The 20,291-nt window shown below is 37.1% G+C and overlaps 2 protein-coding genes across 2 annotated transcripts; both read right to left on the reverse strand.

Annotated features, from left to right (window-relative positions):
• Positions 1 to 22: 22 nt before the first annotated feature.
• LOC134819036 (trimeric intracellular cation channel type A-like) lies at positions 23 to 9,481 on the reverse strand. The gene is made up of 8 exons (XM_063828798.1): positions 9,470 to 9,481; positions 2,419 to 2,529; positions 2,128 to 2,284; positions 1,937 to 2,000; positions 1,714 to 1,834; positions 1,318 to 1,414; positions 1,017 to 1,182; positions 23 to 844 (listed from the first exon to the last, which is right to left on the reverse strand). Exons 2-8 carry the CDS (start codon positions 2,519 to 2,521, stop codon positions 797 to 799), a joined length of 756 nt encoding a protein of 251 aa, XP_063684868.1. The 5' UTR covers positions 2,522 to 2,529; positions 9,470 to 9,481; the 3' UTR covers positions 23 to 796.
• A 5,368-nt stretch (positions 9,482 to 14,849) lies between these two features.
• LOC134819037 (uncharacterized) lies at positions 14,850 to 19,624 on the reverse strand. Its single transcript, XM_063828799.1, has 7 exons — positions 19,511 to 19,624; positions 19,222 to 19,331; positions 18,930 to 19,072; positions 18,639 to 18,726; positions 18,184 to 18,369; positions 17,910 to 18,030; positions 14,850 to 17,322 (listed from the first exon to the last, which is right to left on the reverse strand). Exons 3-7 carry the CDS (start codon positions 18,978 to 18,980, stop codon positions 17,199 to 17,201), a joined length of 570 nt encoding a protein of 189 aa, XP_063684869.1. The 5' UTR covers positions 18,981 to 19,072; positions 19,222 to 19,331; positions 19,511 to 19,624; the 3' UTR covers positions 14,850 to 17,198.
• Positions 19,625 to 20,291: the final 667 nt, after the last annotated feature.

Consider the following 20,291-nt stretch of genomic DNA (forward strand, 5'->3'; position numbering starts at 1 on the left):
AAGTTAAAATTTAGAAACAAAATTGACAGGAAAACAAATTAAGTACATACAGCAGTCTTGAATAAAACAGAATCAATAGAACACGTAGATTTTAAGTGATTTAATTTAATAAAAACTATCATAAATATAATCTAGCTCACTAGCCCAACATCAAGCCCATGAATTTGTCATTGTGCTATCGCCTATCACAACATACATAGGCTGGATAGGATGTTGACTAAAATTGAACATAATTCGTAAAATAATAATTTATATAAATGTTAAACTGTAACTTATAATCTTTATATAACAAGTATGTTATTGAAGCAGTTCAGGTATAATTTATAATTACACGGTATTTATATAATTACATACAAAATAATTCTAGATTTAAATTTAATAATCTTTCAAAAAATAAACTTTTACTTCATATCCATCGAAACATAATTCTTCATCATAAACAAAATTCAAGCACAATTGGTACATAATTTGAGAAATTGCATTAAAGTAATGTTGTTTGTTGCCCAAAAAATAATTGTATCTTAATCCTTCAAGTATAGTATACTGTCCACACTTCACATATTACGTAATCAGCCGAGGGGGGGGGTGGGGGTGGGGTTTCCAAATAATTACGATAGTGTAAAACTGATTGCGGAGGGGGTTAAAAATTGTCCATAAAGTGATTACGTAATATGTGAACGATCCCTAGCAGGAATACCAGCCATACCAAGTTATCATGCTGTATAATGTATAATGTATAATGTATATGATTACGATAATAAATATATATTGTCCTCAATCTTCTTAGGCGAGCGCTTTATTCCACCTTTTGATGCTTCGAGCAAACCACTTTCCAAAACGCACCCTGAAAAAGTTGTATTTGTTTTAAAAGACAGTATACTTTCTGAAAAATATCACTGCTTATTCCTTAAACGTAAAGTTGACAATTGTTCATTGCAGCTTTGACAGAAACAACTCACATAAGTACTAAATAACACGGAATAACAAAACAATTATACGCCATCAGTTCAAAATACCTGAATAGGAATGAAGGGGGAAGTTCGGCCGAGGAGAATATCGTTGAGGAGAAGAGCGACCATGAACAGAGCACCAAAGAACACACCCTCAGCAGCTGTGAGAGGAATCTTTCCCGTGAGGATCAAAGCGTTGAAAACTCCCAGCACGAATGAGGCTTTGGTCACTCTGAAAAAGAAAAGTAATAAAGTACTGTGACAATAATATATATACACCAAACCGTAAATACCTTCCAGTCTTCCCGCGTCAGGCAGGATGATTACTCAACAAGTTTACCCAAATATGACTGAAAATAGGACTTACTCTGTGACTTGTTTCAGTTCGTTTTCCCCATCACTTTCACAAGCAGCTTCTCCTCTTATCTTCCTGTCCAAACTCATCATCAGACGAACAGCACTTCCTGCGAGAAGGGCTAAGTGTAAACAAACTGAGTGTAAAGGCTAAATGAAGAGGAATATTCAATAGAAAAGATCGGAATAAATGCAGGTTTGGTCAGAGTCCAGCTATATAGCTAGACAAGATCAGACAAGATGCGCGAACTTTTATATGAAATATTCGTTCGGCGGTCGCGCCCGACGACGTTTCCGTGAATTTTGTAGGGGATTTTTTATTCTCGACGAATACGCTTCAAACAAACTTCTGGAAAAACTCGATTGATCACATTAATGTTCAATCTAGATTGTAGTCTTGATTAATTACCGTCAACAACTCCACAAAGGATTATGATAGTGGTGTGTTGAGGAAAGTATTGGTTTCCTTCCTGACAAGAATGCATGACGAGCCTCGCGTGCCTAGCTTCACAGATGACGGCTATCGCTAACTGAAACGTAATTAAGATAAGGAAATTACTTAACACCGGGGAAGGTTCTCGACGAAAAGTGTTTTACACACGGATGAATAACCGGAAGTTTGATAAACTAACCTGGATTGGTTTAAGCTGAACAGCTTTGTAGAACAAATCTCCAGGGCAGAAGAACACTCCCCACCTGGGATTTGACTCGATAAAAATACATAGCTTGAAATTGAAATTCAGTTTGATGGATTATAAGTTACGACATAAGGTATTTTTCAAATAACGAAAAAAATGTTATTAAAAAATGTAAAGAATCTGACCAACAAAGAGCAGCAGTCAGAGAGTCCCAGGCGTTGTTAAGACACCCAACAAGAGGCAGACCCAGCAGGAGGTGAACACAGATAACATTAGCTTGTACGTAGAGGATGAGGATCACAAGGGATGCAATAGGGTGGTTTACTGCAAACTTTATGCTCCCTGGGATAGATTTAGTTCAGTCTTTAAATTGTTCAGTAAAAAAAGAGATTTTGTATGATGGTATTGCAAGAATGCAGATAATAAAACTCAGAAGAGAAGATTAAAGGATTGTGATTAAAAAGTGTGCTTCAAACCTTTGTGCTCTCGAAGAAACACAGCCATGAGAATACAATATGGAATATCAAGCCATGGCATGTCAGGCACCCACTCAAACCAATCTACCAATACACCAAACATACCTGCCCTGCCCAGTATATGACGTATTATTATTATGAAGCCAGGTTACAAACCAGGTTACAAGTCATTTTAAATGAAATTATAGTACAGTCAAATACGTCCCAAAGTAAGCCTTTGTCGAACATAATTCGCAACAAAGCGATTTCAACGGGAAATGGTCGGGAAAGGTCGCAGGAATCATTCCATAGAGTTCCCAAATTTCTGACGTCAGAAAAATCCACAATTACCAATTTTTACCACCTTTTTACCACATTGGTTTTTCGCAAATAAGTCAACTTCTGAATATCTTAGAAGATTTTAGTTTAAAGCAGTGTGTTTAGAAAACAAAGAAGAACAACTTTCTCTTAAACAACTTCTTAATAGATAAATTATTTAATTAATCAATTAAATAATTAGTAAATTTTCAGAAATTTCAAAAATACAGGGGGGCTGGGGGGGGGGGCAAAAGTCAGTACCCATACGTTGGCCTTAATAGCTCAGTCACTGAGTGCCCAATTTAAATAATTCTTTCTGGTATGATTTATTACCACCACTGGTTCGAGGAATTTGTCAAATCGAAAAATATTCGTGTTCATTTTTTCCCTACTCTTGCCGAAGGCAAAAAGATCGTAGGGAATAAGTAATCGGGTTTGGTTATATGAGGTGGCCGGATGGACCTGCGGTGACGACAAAAGTCTGCTCCTTCGCAATATAGACCACTCCCCTATAATTAAGTGTATAGGAAGTGTCTGTTATGCTGCGCGCGACGCTAGCCATGTGTTAATTAATTACAGTGAAATTCCTCCTTCGCAAAGTTATTTTCCGTAATTTTCTGGATTCATTTATTGTTGATGCGCGGCGCTGCATTGGTCAGATAAATCGTCAATTTTTACCTTGCACGAATCCCACTCATTTATAAAAAACATAGTATGTAATTATGGCCATGGTGCACTTTTTTCCAGTCACACTTTTCACTCAAATGAATTAATGCCTTGACAGATGTTACTCGTCTAAATTTCTTCGAAGTAGCGCGCCGCTTTCTTCTCGAAAGTACTACATAGTAGGGAAAATTGATCGTGCGTGGTTTAACCGCGGCGAAATTCTTGTTCTAAAAGGGCCCCCGACAGTTGAAACCAGCTTGATTCGATGTATTTTCGGACGCTGATTCAGAATCACTCCCCATGACATAGGGTTAAAATGCTCCCCGGCCTGCCGAGAAATTGGCGAAAAAACTGTTTTGAATTTGATCACGTGATATGACCGTATAAGGAAGTTGGTCGAATTTCTCGTTAGGGTTAGTATAGGGTTTTAGCATATGCTTCAGCTCTGATGATAGCAATAACTCTAATCGTCGGCTTCTTAGTTGCATTGGCTGCAATGGATGTTTGATATAATATTGTCGCCGTTGAAGAAGTTGAGTATGAGTATGAAGGTTTCTCCTGGTTGGTTTTCTGGATGAATGTAATGATTAGTTTTGTTGGTCATAATTTAGTAGATTTACTTGCTGTGATGTTCAATGTGGATATTTCGTGGGATGATCAGGTGGAAACTGAAAATTGTCTTGCAGGGTTGCTGTATCGCGATTGTTCTGATTTGCCTTTGTATCACGTTGTGACCCCCACGGTCGTTTCAGTATAGTCCTGAAGATACAGGAGGAGCCGCGATACAGGGGGAGCCACGCACTCGTGCGCGGCAGGTCATACAACGTATGACAAATTTGCCTCGTGATCCAATTTATTGTCACACGGCAGAGTACACGTGCACGTGACCCTGACAACCCTGTGCACGTGACCCCGACCACCCTGTGCACGTGACTGGTGACCCCGACCACCCTGTGCATGTGACCCCGACCACCCTGTGCACGTGACCCCGACCACCCTGTGCACGTGACTGGTGACCCCAACTACCCTGTGCACGTGACCCCGACCACCCTGTGCTTGTTGATTAGTCACATGTAAAATGTAAATACCACAGTTTCGATCCTCACGACTGTCTTCGTAGTTTGTAACTCAGGAATACCACTACTGCAGATCTTCAATCAGCTTCTTGAAAATACGTTTGCCGAGTCGGTTTTCGTGTTGATGATTTGTACATGACATTGTTTCACGATGTCAATCCTTCCCAGCTCGGCGAAGCCCAGTGGTGCATCTCGCCGATCTACGGAAGGTTGCGAGAAGATGCGCGACCCAGTAGTGCATCACGCTACAATACATGACATTACCTCTACTTTACTCACTTCTAACAGTAACACCGCTCTTTATATTACCTTACTCGGGATTATTACGACGGGTTTATTAACAACCGGTTGCGAAATTGCTCAAAACCCACCACATTTTTGCGGTCGCCATTTTACCGGTGTCCAACCTTTCAATTTTAGATTCAAAAATTTTGTCTCAGATGTAAATTTCCTTATTAGAGATAAGCAAGTTTAGAAATTTTCGCATTGCTAAAACTTGTGAAACAAGTCGAATTATCAATAATTGTTGAAAGTAGACAGAAATAATGACTCGTGGTTAATCAAACTAGATGGAAAATAATTTTTAACATTAGAAGCGTAACAACCAGATCGATATTAAGATAAAGGGAGAGCTGTTTAGTCTTCCAATAAGTTGTAATCATCTTCGTTATCTTCATCTGGATCATCCCTTTCATCATCCCCCCTTTTCTGAGCCTGGAACTCGTTATCATATGCCGCTCTTAGGAGTACCTTCATTTTGTCAGCTAAAGGTGCGACAGCTTTGAACGTTGCCTATAACTTGATTTCCAACCCACCACTTGGAATATTTTTGGTAGTCTAGCACTCTAGCAAATTCGTTGTTTTGAATTAGCATTAAATGTTTACGTGTATCAAATAACCATTATGACCCAATTTGTAGAAAATCTTCGAAAGAATGCATCGTTCACATTGTTTAGAATTATGAATAAATGACTGATGAAACTGATTCATGTTATTGACAGTTTTAATTAATTCAAGTTTTAATTTAACTGTAACTTTTACTTCGACTCCTATTTCATTATGTAGAGATAGTCAATACCTAAGAAATTAAAAATTGGCCTATTTAAATCAAATTTGACAATAAGGATATATGACAAGAATTGGGCAAAAAGGCGAATTTTTTGCAATTTTAGCCAAATGAAGTCGAAAAACCTACAGCAAGTGTCCCAATAGTCTTCTTTAGTGAACATAAGACAACGATTAAAATATGAGCACCCATACCCCTTGGGAACCCTAAAAGCTGAGACGGCGGGTTTATTAACGACTAAACGACCGGTGAAAATGTGGTTCGGGAAAAATATGGCGAAATTACCCTAAACCCACCACTTTATCCCGGTCATAATAATCCCGAGTAAGGTAGCTAGAAGTAGAGAGTTGAAGGGAATCAGAGGGACAGACGGATGGTATAAATAAATCTTAAATGGGATGTTCTGATCTGGTGATGTTGCATGTTGGCATTGTCAATCATTCCCAGAAAAACTTACTGGCTGGCGGTGTTACTAGCTAGGTGATTTAATTTAAACAGACAGCTTGAGCTCGTGCGCAACATTAAGCATGATTTGCACGCGTGGCGCATTCTAATGTTCAAGCAGCTAGCACGTGACACTTTTCTGGAGATTTGAAGATAACTCAAAATCTACGTTGTCTTAAATTTTCCCCCTGGAGGGGGGGGGGGACGTTACTTTTACAAAAAGAACATGTTGCAAAAAACCGGAAGTCGCTATCTCTTTTAATTTTGAAGTTAGGCCCTGGCCAGTAAGGTTTCCTGGGTTTAACTTAAACAGTGACAAATTTTAATTTAATTTAAATTTATCTTAGATCATAGTAACAAACTGAAGTGTAGCACAGTTTACCTGCCATACTATAAGTTATATCTTGATGCAAGCTAGTATTAGTAAGGTATCTTGATACAAGCAAACTACAGTGAAATTCTATTTTGGACTGCCTTATTTAACTTGAACAGTGACAAATTTTAATTTAATTTAAATTTATCACAGATCATAGTAACAGACTGAAGTGTAGCACAGTTTCCCTACCATACTATAAGTTATATCTTGATGCAAGCTAGTTTTAGTAAGGTATCTTGATGCAAGCAAACTATAGTGAAATTCTTTATTTGGGTACTGCCTTATTTAACTTGAACAGTGACAAATTTTAATTTAATTTAAATTTATCACAGATCATAGTAACAGACTGAAGTGTAGCACAGTTTACCTACCATACGAGACTACAGATATATCTTGATACAAGTAAGCAGACAAGGAGGAATGTTGAGCCCAAATGAAATGAGCACAGCCGTCCTTATATAGCTGCTCCACTTCCAGTTCACTAACATTCAGTTCTCTTTAAGTTTAAGTTCTTTGTTTAAGGGGGGTGGGGGGGGGGTGGGTTCACCCTGATTTTTTTGTGAAACTTGGTTTCGAGATAGCAGTTGACCAACAAACTAGGACCGTTGACCAAACTTTTGAGGGGGTCCCGGACCCCAACCGCCAAACGGTGCCCGCGGGGCAGCCACGCCCATATTTGGTCCAAATTAGGCCCAATTAAGCCAAATACCCTGAATATGCCCAAAACCCAGATTTTATGTGCTCTACTTGTAGCTAGTGGTCCCTTGAACTCATATATGAATTTTCATTGAGATTGGACAAAAAATGACTGAGTTATGAGCTAAAAAGTATGTGCCCATATTTGGGCATACGCACTAAATTTGATCGATTTTGGCCCATTAATTGGTCAAATATCAATATTTTTGAATGAAACCAACTTTATATGAAGGGTAAGCCTAAACTACACATTCTCTATGATTAATAATCATTGATTATCAGCTCAATATCTAACTGAATGTGGATTCTGTGTTCAAATAATCGCAAAAAATGAACAATATCTCAGTTCGCGATATTTGCAAAACTGACTTCGCTCAAAACAATAGGCTCAAAACAATAGGGTTTCAATATTTTTTCATGAAATTTTCAGAATTAAGGCCTAACTCAAAATTTTAATACAAAACTTAAGGTCATGAGGCGATTCTACGTTGATTCTGAAAAAATGATTATTAATCATAGAGAATGTGCAGTTTAGGCTTACCCTTCATATAAAGTTGGTTTCATTCAAAAATATTGATATTTGACCAATTTATGGACCAAAATCGATCAAATTTAGTGCGTATGCCCAAATATGGGCACATACTTTTTAGCTCATAACTCAGTCATTTTTTGTCCAATCTCAATGAAAATTCATATATGAGTTCAAGGGACCACTAGGTACAAGTAGAGCACATAAAATCTGGTTTTTGGGCATATTCAGGGTATTTGGCTTAATTGGGCCTAATTTGGACCAAATATGGGCGTGGCTGCCCCGCCGGCACCGTTTGGCGGTTGGGGTCCGGGACCCCCTCAAAAGTTCGGTCAACGGTCCTAGTTTGTTGGTCAACTGCTATCTCGAAACCAAGTTCCCCCCCCCCCCCCCCCCCCCCCTTAAGACTCTGGGACGATATTTCAACAAATGATTATATTTTCATGACTCTCAGTCTCACCCACACTGTATCCATTTAAGGCACCCGCTCCCTTCTTTGATTTACGAGAATTATCGTGAACAAAATTAGAGTCTGGTATTTTTCATAAATACTGAGGTCTTCTTCCAAACAATTTTAGATCTCTATTGGTTTTTTAGACACCTAAATATGTCGATTTCCGGGTTTTTTCCTTCTTTCCTTTTCATCTTTAACAATAGAATAGAATATTTTGATCTACCTTTTGAACGACTTCTGATACGACTGATTTCTCCTTAAAACACGGTGGTATTTGCCTTAATTTTATCACTATCAGTATCAGGGCTTTAACTTTCAGTCCTGTTCCTTTTACCAGGTTTCAGTCTTTTAAAATCTTATTTTCATTTTTATCTGATATCGATTGATATTTGTAAAAAACGTTGAACTATTTAAGTATTGTCATATTCGTATCCTATTGTTTTTATCTAAAAAAACACCAGACCCGCAGCAATGACGAAAGTATTCTGTTTTCTACTAGTGCTAGGACTGATCGCTCTGACTCAGTGTCAGCCGATCAGACGATCAGCTGAACCCCAGCAGAACGGTGATCTTAACCTATTAAACATTGGAAAACGATCAGCTGAACCCCAGCAGAACGGTGATCTTAACCTATTAAACATTGGAAAACGATCAGCTGATCCCCAGAAGAAGGGTAAGCCGAAGGGTCCGAAGGGGGAATGAACGAATAAGTACAACAGACGTTTATACTTTTTAGTAACCGAAGCTTTAAAAACCATATGTTAATGATACTTGTTTTAAAGAAATGTGTTTGTTCGTTGAATGACCATAGGTTTAAAAAGTTGCATTGAATATTGAGTTTTATTTCTATTAGCACTTTACTTTTATATCAAAAATAAAATACACTCCTATCTATGTACCTCGACAAGAGTACAGTCAACAGTGTAGCGGGCGTGCTAAATCACTCTACAGTCGATCTTCGAGATTTTTCTAAAAGGGCCCCCGACAGTTGAAACCAACTTCAATAGCTGTATTTTCGGACGCTGATTCTGAATCACCCCCCATGACATAGGGGTAAAAAACTGTCTCGATCACGTGATATGACCGTATAAGTAAATTTGTCTTATTTCTCGTTGGGGTTAGGTTCTCAGCATATTATGCTTTTGTAAAGCAGGGGAGCATTTTAACCCTATGTCATGGGGGTGATTCTGAATCAGCGTCCGAAAATACATCACGATTCAAGCTGGTTTCAACTGTCGGGGGCCCTTTTAGAACAATCTCGAAGATCGACTGTAGAGTGATTTAGCACGCTCGAGTTCAAAACAAATTCAAAATTGGGATAGTTCTTTCATTCAAATTTCTGATTGTTTCTGAATAGACTCAGTGAAGACAAATTCTAACGGAAATAAATAGCTGAATAACGTATCGAAATTTCTACGTCATACTGTCATACTCACATATTATATTTTCAAATTATTTGTTATATGTTGAAAGTATTAAATATGTTGAAAGTATTAAAATATGTTGAAAGTATTAAAATATGAGCAATGAGTATGACGTAGAAATGTCGATACGTTATTCGTTCAGCTATTTATTTTTTATTAGAATCTGTCTTCACTGAGTCTATTCAGAAACAATCAGAAATTTGAATGAAAGAACTATCAAATCATAAGCGAGCGTGCTAAAGCTAAATCACTCTACAGTCGATCTTCGAGATTTTTTTTCCCTACTCTTATCTCTTGCCGAAGGCAAAAAGATCGTAGGGAATAAGTATAGTAATCGGGTTTGGATATATGAGGTGGCCGGATGGACCTGCGGTGACGACAAAAGTCTGCTCCTTCGCAATATAGACCACTCCCCTATAATTAAGTGTATAGGAAGCGTCTGTTATGCTGCGCGCGACGCTAGCCATGTGTTAATTAATTACAGTGAAATTCCTCCTTCGCAAAGTTATTTTCCGTAATTTTCTGGATAAATCGTCAATTTTTACCTTGCACGAATCCCACTCATTTATAAAAAACATAGTATGTAATTATGGCCATGGTGCACTTTTTTCCAGTCACACTTTTCACTCAAATAAATTAATGCCAGATGTTACTCGTCTAAATTTCTTCGAAGTAGCGCGCGCCGGGCCAAAACATTAACAATGGTCAAATTAATGCCATAATGGTACAAGTACAATTTTCCCTACCATGTACTACATGGTAGGGAAAATTGATCGTGCGTGGTTTAACCGCGGCGAAATTCTTGTTTTCAAATGAAGGTTCATTTTCGCAATTATTTGATAGTTTTGGATAGTCGTAAATAGTGGTTATTCTTTAAAAATGTCGAGAATTGTACAAATCCAAAATATTGAAAGTGAAAATGTTCAAAAATTTTATAAAAATTAGTTGAACATCATACGTTTTTAAGAACACTCTTGCACATTATTTATTTATTTATTTCTATTATGTTGATGTATAGTCAAGACATGAGTGTTAGGGCTCTCATTGACAAATTTATGTTTAATCCTGTTTAATCCTGTTTAATCCTGTTTAATCCTGTTTACGTTTTACGTAATTGTGAACATTTCTCATCAGATTATATTTTTGAACTATTTGAAAATTTACTAATATTTAATTAATTAATTAATTAATTAGATTACGTATTTATTTATTAAAAAGTTGTTAAATAAAACGTTTTTCTTCTTTGTTTTCTTAACACACTGCTACACTGCTTTAAACTAGAATCTTCTAAGGTATTCAGATGTTGACTTATTTGCGAAAAACCAATGTGGTAAAAAGTGGTAACAAATGGTAATTGTGCATTTTTCTGATGTCAGAAATTTTGGGAACTCTCTGGAATGATTCCTGGGACAATAAGATTTGTGAAGATAACGATACCACAAAGTCTATGATGCGATGGTTGCATAAGATCAATAAAAAAGTGCAATCAGAGTAATAACCAAACAGCAAAAAGAAATTCAGCAAGTTAATACGAAATGAAATACCGAAATATGTGATATTCTAAAATAAGAAGTCGCATGTTTACCGAGGTTTTTACCGAATATATTAAAATAAAATTAGATAAGTTTTTAAAAACAGAGTAGTGTCAGGCACATTCCCCCCCCCCCCCCCCTGCCAGAGTAGTGTCTGTACGAAATAATTGGATTCCGCTGAAATCAGCTAAAGTTACGTTTTCAATTAACATTTATCTGTCCTGCATCACATTTGTACACCCAGTAGAACGCTTCATGTATCACATAGAACTTGTGTTATTAATTACACACGTTGTACACTGTACACACTGTTAATTACACACTTTGTACTTAAAGGGATCTCCGTGAGGTGAAATGTTGGAAACTAGGTGGACTAATTAATTAATTAATTGATAAATCTTAGTGTTTATAAATATATACTAGTGTAAACCGGGCCTACGGCCGGGACTTCACTATCGCAGTTGAAATGTAAAAGTATAAACCCGCCTATTATATTTGCAAACACGCATAACATTGTCGTAGGAAAATATGAACTCTCTCTACAGTCCAAACAGACCGCAATGAGTGCCCCCTCCCCTAGTCCCCTAATAAGCTTATAGTATTACATGACAGTGAATATCGAGGCTAACCTAATTATGATTATGTACCAACGCTGCATATGCAGTAATGGGAGAGAGAGCGAGGAGGGAGAAAAAGTGATCCATTTTATGTCACATTTGTGGTACAAAAGTGTGTGATGCTCCTTTATTGCTTTCCAAAGTTTGAGGTTTACCTGTAATTATTAAAATTCTGTGCACATAGAGATTTCGGGCCCAAGGAACACCTGTGCCAAGTCTCAGGTCCTGGGTGTGGCCAGTCTTTTCCAAAAGTTGAAGTTTACATTTTTTTGAGGTTAAGTTTAAGTTATAATTTTAATTACAGGTAAACCTCAAACTTTGGCAAGCAATATCTCAGCTCTTATCTATCACATATGTTAAAACTAGAAAATTATTTTAACCCCCCCCCCCCCCCTCTGTAATTATATGTGTAATTCTATTCAACCTGACGGCTGACAGTCCCCTTTACAATTCTGATAAAACTTGATTATGCCTAATCACCCCTCTCATATGAGAACTTATATCACTGTTAGATATTAGTGGGGAGGTGAAAATGGTTGAACACCACCATACAGCCTAGTGATATGTATACACCACCATACATGTTTAAATACTTTGACATTTCACCACACAGTAGCTGATATATGTAAAACAATAGTGTCAATGATATTAGATGGTACAATACAATCATGTCAAGATACTGCATGCACTGTGAGTTTGTGTGTATTGATAACACAATAGTACACATGTGTACCTTTCAGTTGACTAATTCAATATAATACCACACAATAAGACATGCATAATTCAATACAGTGTCTACAGTGTGTATAGTGTGTACAGTGTGTATAGTGTGTACAGTGTGTATAGTGTGTATAGTGTGTATAGTGTGTACAGTGTGTATAGTGTGTACAGTGTGTATAGTATGTATAGTGTGTACAGTGTGTATAGTGTGTACACTGTACAGTGTGTACAGTGTGTATAGTGTGTACAGTGTGTATATTGTGTACAGTGTACAGTGTGTATAGTGTGTACAGTGTGTATAGTGTGTATAGTGTCTACAGTGTGTACAGTGTGTACAGTGTGTACAGTGTGTACAGTGTGTATAGTGTGTATAGTGTACAGTGTGTATAGTGTGTATAGTATGTACAGTGTGTATAGTGTGTATAGTGTGTATAGTATGTACAGTGTGTATAGTGTGTACAGTGTGTATAGTGTGTATAGTGTCTACAGTGTGTATAGTGTGTATAGTATGTACAGTGTGTACAGTGTGTATAGTGTGTATACTGTATAGTGTGTATAGTGTGTATAGTGTGTATAGTATGTACAGTGTGTATAGTGTGTATAGTGTGTATAGTGTGTATAGTGTGTATAGTGTGTACAGTGTGTACAGTGTGTACAGTGTGTACAGTGTGTATAGTGTGTACAGTGTGTATAGTATGTACAGTGTGTATAGTGTGTATAGTGTGTATACTGTATAGTGTGTATAGTGTGTATAGTGTGTATAGTGTGTATAGTATGCACAGTGTGTATAGTGTGTATACTGTATAGTGTGTATAGTGTGTATAGTGTGTACAGTGTGTACAGTGTGTATATTGTGTATAGTGTGTACAGTGTGTATAGTGTGTACAGTGTGTACAGTGTGTATAGTATGTACAGTGTGTATAGTGTGTACAGTGTGTATAGTGTGTATAGTGTGTATAGTGTGTATACTGTATAGTGTGTACAGTGTGTATAGTGTGTATAGTGTGTACAGTGTGTACAGTGTGTACAGTGTGTATAGTGTGTACAGTGTGTATAGTATGTACAGTGTGTACAGTGTGTACGGAGCTAGGAAAGGTGTATCGACCAGCTAGATGCTGAAGTAAGAAGTAAAATTGACATTAAAGCTCATCAATTATAACTAGTCAAGTTTCAACGAATTAATACGTTGAAGTAAAATAACAGACTAAAAGTTAAAGTTTGGCACTTGACAATACACGTTACTTACCCTAACATATAATACAACTAAACAGCGGAAATGCACTTAAAGCACAGAAAATAGTAAATGTACAGCGAGATCCGCCGATCAGTCTCTTATATACAACTTTACAGAGGTATCATGTCCAGTAGAGCTGTAAATTACCGTGTCGAATTATTGCTAATTGAGTTACTTGGAGCTTGCACTCTAGGCAGTCTGTGTGGCTAGTAATTGGAAACTTTATCTTACGTAATAAATTAGTTACTAGAATTAAGGCTTAGCAAGTGAATCTCGTCTGGTTATTCTAGCGAAGAGAGGAACGCAAAGGAAAAGACAAAATGTAGTGAAGCTTAAAAACCGAGAAACTAAATCTGACATTTTAAAAATACCAAAGTTTTTAAGTTCTCGTTTTAAACCAGAAGAGGGTTTATTGTTTGATGTAAAAACAAGAAGAATAAAAGGATCCCTTACATAGTGACCACTTAACCCACTGCTCGACAGCACTGAACCGTATAGTAGCTTTACACAATAGCTCGTAAAGGTCGATATATAGCAATATATAGCAATTTAAAGGTAGATATACAATTTAAAAGGTAGATATACAGAAATATACTATAGCAATATAAAGATAGTTATAATATAGCAATAACCTTCAAGAAAGAGAATCAGCAGCTCTAATTATACAGTGTAACTGAGCACGGGCCAGGGTTTACAATATTAACTTAATCATAAGCGGGTACATTAAACTGAATATATTTTATGCTAAACTGAAGAATATTATGCTAAAGTTTATAGAATAATGCTTAATATAATTATATGATCTATTGATTTATAATAACGTTTGCAAGGTACCTACAGGTACCCAGACTGTGGCTACAGTCTAACTTGAATAATTGTTTATGAGCCGCATAGAATATGTTTAATGTTAATCATTCAATCTATATATATATTATATATATATATAACACTATAGACAACATTATTCTTTCAATTAAGTCATCATATTATCATATTTTTTGCAATATTCAAGCTGCTAAAAGAAATTATTCACATTCAACATCCCTACATACATTCCTAATAGTCAATCATTTGTTATGATAAACGTAAGTTTTTGGAGTGTGGAAATATTGAAAACTGATATTAAAGTCTCTTTCAGACATGCGGTTGATCTATGACATGTGGTTGATCTATGAGATGTGGTTGATCGCCTCGTAAGAAAAGTTCACGAACATTCCGGACTAACTCAACTTGTAGCGGATAGAAAAATTGCCAGGATTAAATTGGCCTCCGAAATAAGATGTTGCCGCCACCATTCTACCAGGGAATATATTGCAGGCTACAATAAAATCAATTGTGAAATATGAGAGGGAGACGAAATGTATTATTATACTGTAACCCCCCTAGCCTGTCCCACTGTTATTATACTAGATAATCTGCGCCCTTTTCCACTGAGCTGTCTTTTCAACTCTCCAGGGATTTGATAACAATAAAAATATGTCCTTTAACCATAGTGACCGTGTGTGTCCTGAATCTCCCCGCGCCGACTGACATCTACCTTATTTCATTTCCGGATATTGTCCAACTATCAATATCACAGTTGTGAAACTTCTCCTACTTTGCCTTAACGACTGTGTTTTATTTGTATTGTAAAGCTTTATTAACAGAAGTTTGAACACTCTGCACAACAAGTCTACAATTTACAGTTTAGATTTTAACTTATTGCTAGATACGCATACGGCATAAGTGAAAACACCAGTTTTTATTATAGGTTGAAAAGTTGAACAAAACCAAAGACAAAATTACCCTCGACACAAGAAAAAACTCAAAAGTTAACAACAGTGATTGCCGCGAAAAATTAAAAACGATTACAAACCATGATACACTGTTTGATACAATTTGTTATAATATCATGTAGTAATAAGTAATATAAAGTCAAAACTGTCATAACGTCATATAATTACAAATTCTAATAGTACGAATTTCATCCCTTGATAAGGTTAGGATCGTTCACACTTTTACCAAAAACATGTTTTCAATTTCTAACACCATAACATGGACAATCATAGTAATTAACCCAAAAATCAAGCAAAATCTCAAATACCAAATAGTTTGCTTTCTGAACTTAATTTAAATCAAATCACGCCATATTTATTTAATATCAAATAATTCCAGTTTCGTTGAGAAACTTCGGAGAAAAATTGTGGACTGTAAAATATCGCACCAACACTTGGCGACTTGGCATAATAACGCAACAAAATTCAGTTATTTAAACCGCACAATTCGAGTCTTGAAAAACACTGTAAAATGCGCCTGATAACACCACAAAATGAGGTTCATCAAACAACCCTAACATAAGCGGGAGTCCCATCTTCGTTGTGGTAGAAGAAGATGGCGCACACACTAAACAACCCTAACATAAGCTGGAGTCCCATCTTTGTTGTGGTAGATGAAGATGGCGCACACACTAAACAACCCTAACATAAGCTGGAGTCCCATCTTTGTTGTGGTAGATGAAGATGGCGCACACACTAAACAACCCTAACATAAGCGGGAGTCCCATCTTTGTTGTGGTAGATGAAGATGGCGCACACACTAAACAACCCTAACATAAGCTGGAGTCCCATCTTTGTTGTGGTAGATGAAGATGGCGCACACACTAAACAACCCTAACATAAGCTGGAGTCCCATCTTTGTTGTGGTAGATGAAGATGGCGCACACACTAAACAACCCTAACATAAGCTGGAGTCCCATCTTTGTTGTGGTAGATGAAGATGGCGCACACACTAAACAACCCTAACATAAGCTGGAGTCCCATCTTTGTTGTGGTAGATGAAGATGGCGCACACACTAAACAACCCTAACATAAGCTGGAGTCCCATCTTTGTTGTGGTAGATGAAGATGGCGCACACACTAAACAACCCTAACATAAGCTGGAGTCCCATCTTTGTTGTGGTAGATGAAGATGGCACACACTCTAAACAACCCTAACATAAGCTGGAGTCCCATCTTTGTTGTGGTAGATGAAGATGGTGCACACACTAAACAACCCTAACATAAGCTGGAGTCCCATCTTTGTTGTGGTAGATGAAGATGGCGCACACACTAAACAACCCTAACATAAGCTGGAGTCCCATCTTTGTTGTGGTAGATGAAGATGGCGCACACACTAAACAACCCTAACATAAGCGGGAGTCCCATCTTTGTTGTGGTAGATGAAGATGGCGCACACACTAAACAACCCTAACATAAGCTGGAGTCCCATCTTTGTTGTGGTAGATGAAGATGGCGCACACACTAAACAACCCTAACATAAGCTGGAGTCCCATCTTTGTTGTGGTAGATGAAGATGGCGCACACACTAAACAACCCTAACATAAGCTGGAGTCCCATCTTTGTTGTGGTAGATGAAGATGGCGCACACACTAAACAACCCTAACATAAGCTGGAGTCCCATCTTTGTTGTGGTAGATGAAGATTGCAACCCTAACATAAGCTGGAGTCCCATCTTTGTTGTGGTAGATGAAGATGGCGCACACACTAAACAACCCTAACATAAGCTGGAGTCCCATCTTTGTTGTGGTAGATGAAGATGGCGCACACACTAAACAACCCTAACATAAGCGGGAGTCCCATCTTTGTTGTGGTAGATGAAGATGGCGCACACACTAAACAACCCTAACATAAGCGGGAGTCCCATCTTTGTTGTGGTAGATGAAGATGGCGCACACACTGAGAACAAGTAAACTGACAACTGCACATGTCCACGCTACCCTACTCCCTGACGGACCCCTGAAAAGTTATATATAAAGTTATTTATAATTATTAATTATTGAAGTTATTCAGTTCGGCAAAACTCGAATGATATCGTTTATGATAACTGATGAGTCGATTGCGCAATCTAAGTAGGTATTGGAAATGTTATTATGTAATGTAACAATGTAATGTAATGTATATTCATAGTACATAGTCGCTAGAATGATCAATCATATAATTTTTGGTGAGTAGGCACCTTTAATTTTGATATCGATTTTCTCTTCAATAATTGTTGTTTAAGTGACAAAATATACAAGATTTTGGGACCGTTGGCTTGCACAAAATACTGCAGACAACTGTTATTAGTTGTTATATAAATGTATCCAGTTGTTATAGCAAGCACCCTGAGCATCTTGCACTGAAAATGCGAGCAAATCTCACAAAATTCAGAAATAAGACTTTAGTACCCAATAAGTTTAAATATGCCCTTTTTCCCTTTTTTTGGACAGCCCCGACTTTCAACAATCTCAATCTCATGATCATGATCTGATATTAAAAATAGTGAGCATAAACCATTGAAAAAGTAATTAATCATTGCAAGGTATAATGTTGAAAATACGTACGGATCTGCTTTTGGAGCAGGTTGAGGTGGTTCTGTTTTAGGGTCTGTTTTAGGTTTAGGTGGGTCTGTTTTAGGTTTAGGTGGGTCTGTTTTAGACGAATCTTTAGTACACTCATATGCTTCTGATATAATAGTGAACTTTATATTTTGAAATAACTTTTAGCTGGCACAAAATATGAAAAGATCAATCAGCAATTGCATCTGAAGATCACAGCAATCGTATTTTGATAATTTTCTGAACGAACTAAAAAACTCTATTAATGTGTACCACAAACCTTTTAAAGATTTAAAAGGTTTGATTGTTAGATTTGAGGATGCCAGGTTCACAATGTTAGCTGTAATGTCAACTTTGTCGTCAGCGAAGAGGTAAAGGGGGTGGGTATCGGAGCTTTTGCATAAGTAGAAGTCAGTCAGCCGTGTTAGAAACAATTCTTGATTCTCAGTTGTCCGAGCTAACGTAGCTGAAGAAAATGTCAGTTAAAATAGGTAGACTGACGATTGTAACAAACTTATAATGATGTTTGGCAACTGTTACCAATGAAGAGTTGGTGACTAACATCACGGTAAAGTTCACGCTCAAATCAGATGTATCGTAACAATCAAACCAAGCAAACCTTCCTTGCCAGTAAATATTTTCAAATCTTCATTCATAATGTGGATTTGATATGATTACTTCATTTCGGTATAAATTGTTTTTATAAGCTTTCCTTTGATCAAAATATAAACTTACAATCTTCAGTTACAAAGGCATCAGGTAGTAAAGAGTTTGGGTAAGATAGTTGACATTTTTCAGCATACCAATGGTCTTTTTCTTCATTCTGAAAAGTCATTGGTTCAGGTGTAACGAAAATTGTAGACGTAACGAAAATTTCAGATACTAACGCAAATTTCAGATGTATCGAAAATTGCGGCAGAATTGAAGATACTTATCTAATTAATACTTATCTAATTAATACTTTTTAAATTTAAATGCTCCCATTACCTTCCCTTAGAAAAGAGCTGGTAAATATGATGAATTTACCTTGAAGAATACAAAGTCAGCTTGAAATCCACCACCCCATTTCATAGTCATACTGGACTGTTTAGAGCTTACATCTTCACAAGCACCAGTAATAGTAACAGCATCTGCGCCTTTAGGAATAGTAGCAGGTACACATCTGTTAACTGAAATTATCGAAAACAGGTTACACTGGCAGATGGAGAGTTATACAAGTACAGATGCGAGGTAAAACTGCTTGATAGTCAACTGTCATTAATATAATATAATATAATAGTTTCATTGCTACAATATCCTTATTCTTAACAAGTATTACCTTTGCTTCACCGTTTCTCTTTTCGTAGGTTATACTGAAAGTAATATCTCCTTCTATAGAAACACAAACTTCTTCATTCTCTTTGTACTCCCAACAACCACCACACAAAACTATCAAATAGTTTAGTCACTTCAAGTAACAAAAGACTTTTTAGGATGCAAGCTAAAACAAAACGGCGATCATTCTCAAATCTCAACAGAAAAAAAATGTAGGTACTGAAGTTTTTTAGAAAACATAGATCGATGCATCAATATCATATGTTTTTAATTTACTTCAATAAAATACTTACTGATTGCATTGATTATCAACAAATAAAATGCTTCATTGTTAACTCTGTCACTTGTGGACTGCAACCTCGTTTCAGTTATTTCTCCATTTATCTAAATAAGATGGTGGGTTTTTACTATGTACCCAACACCATAGGTGCAGATTTCGTTTTGAGGTGAACTTTTAAGTTCCTGAGAAATTTTCTTAAGTTTGCTTTTTTTCCCTCCTCGGGCACATTCGTAACCTACGGGCCAGGTAAACCTAAACTACATATTGACCGTTATGTACGTCGGTATCTGTTGAGGAGCCAAATCATCTGAAAAGCCCTTAACCTATATTTTGCTCAGGCACGTAGCCAGGATTTTTCTTTGGGGGGGGGGCTGTCGGCAAGCGAAGCTGCAAGCTGTGGCAGGGGTCTGGGGGCGCGGCCCCCAGCGGGGTCCAGGTAAGGGGCGGACCACATTGGCGGGGGCTGGGGGGCGCAGCCCCCCGGAAAAATTTTGCGAAATAGGGTGTTTTAGGCTAAATTGAAAGTTTAATGAATTTACAAAAATGTATGGTTTGGCATAATCATTGCCTACAATCCTGACCTGAGTAATTTACCCCTTTGAGACTTTATTTTGGGTTGAAAATTAAGTTTATCGAGAGGAAGTGAAAAATCTCTGGTTCAAATTTGGATTTGAAGCCATGTTTAATTTTTTCTGTTGAGGTCAATTTTTTGCGCAGAAAGCGTTCGATTTTAGGGGAAAAATGTATGTTTGCTTTTAATTTTTATGGTGCCGACGGCACCTGAAATCGACGAA

The sequence above is a fragment of the Bolinopsis microptera genome, chromosome 7 (genome assembly GCF_026151205.1).
Source record: "Bolinopsis microptera isolate Bmic1 chromosome 7, MBARI_Bmic_1.0, whole genome shotgun sequence".
In the NCBI taxonomy this organism is placed as follows: domain Eukaryota; kingdom Metazoa; phylum Ctenophora; class Tentaculata; order Lobata; family Bolinopsidae; genus Bolinopsis; species Bolinopsis microptera.

Bases quoted from the DNA above. Each gene is read 5' to 3' on its own strand.
- LOC134819036 (XM_063828798.1), bottom strand. From the start codon at position 2,521: ATGTTTGGTGTATTGGTAGATTGGTTTGAGTGGGTGCCTGACATGCCA. The intron at 1,835-1,936 runs GTTAGTTTATCA...ATTACGTTTCAG, and splicing joins TTCAGCTTAAACCAATCCAG to TTAGCGATAGCCGTCATCTG. The intron at 845-1,016 runs GTATTTTGAACT...CAACTTTTTCAG, and splicing joins CCCCCTTCATTCCTATTCAG to GGTGCGTTTTGGAAAGTGGT.
- LOC134819037 (XM_063828799.1), bottom strand. From the start codon at position 18,980: ATGACTATGAAATGGGGTGGTGGATTTCAAGCTGACTTTGTATTCTTC. The intron at 18,370-18,638 runs GTAAGTTTATAT...CATTTTCTTCAG, and splicing joins TGCCTTTGTAACTGAAGATT to CTACGTTAGCTCGGACAACT. The intron at 18,031-18,183 runs GTTTGTGGTACA...CTATTATATCAG, and splicing joins ACCTTTTAAATCTTTAAAAG to AAGCATATGAGTGTACTAAA.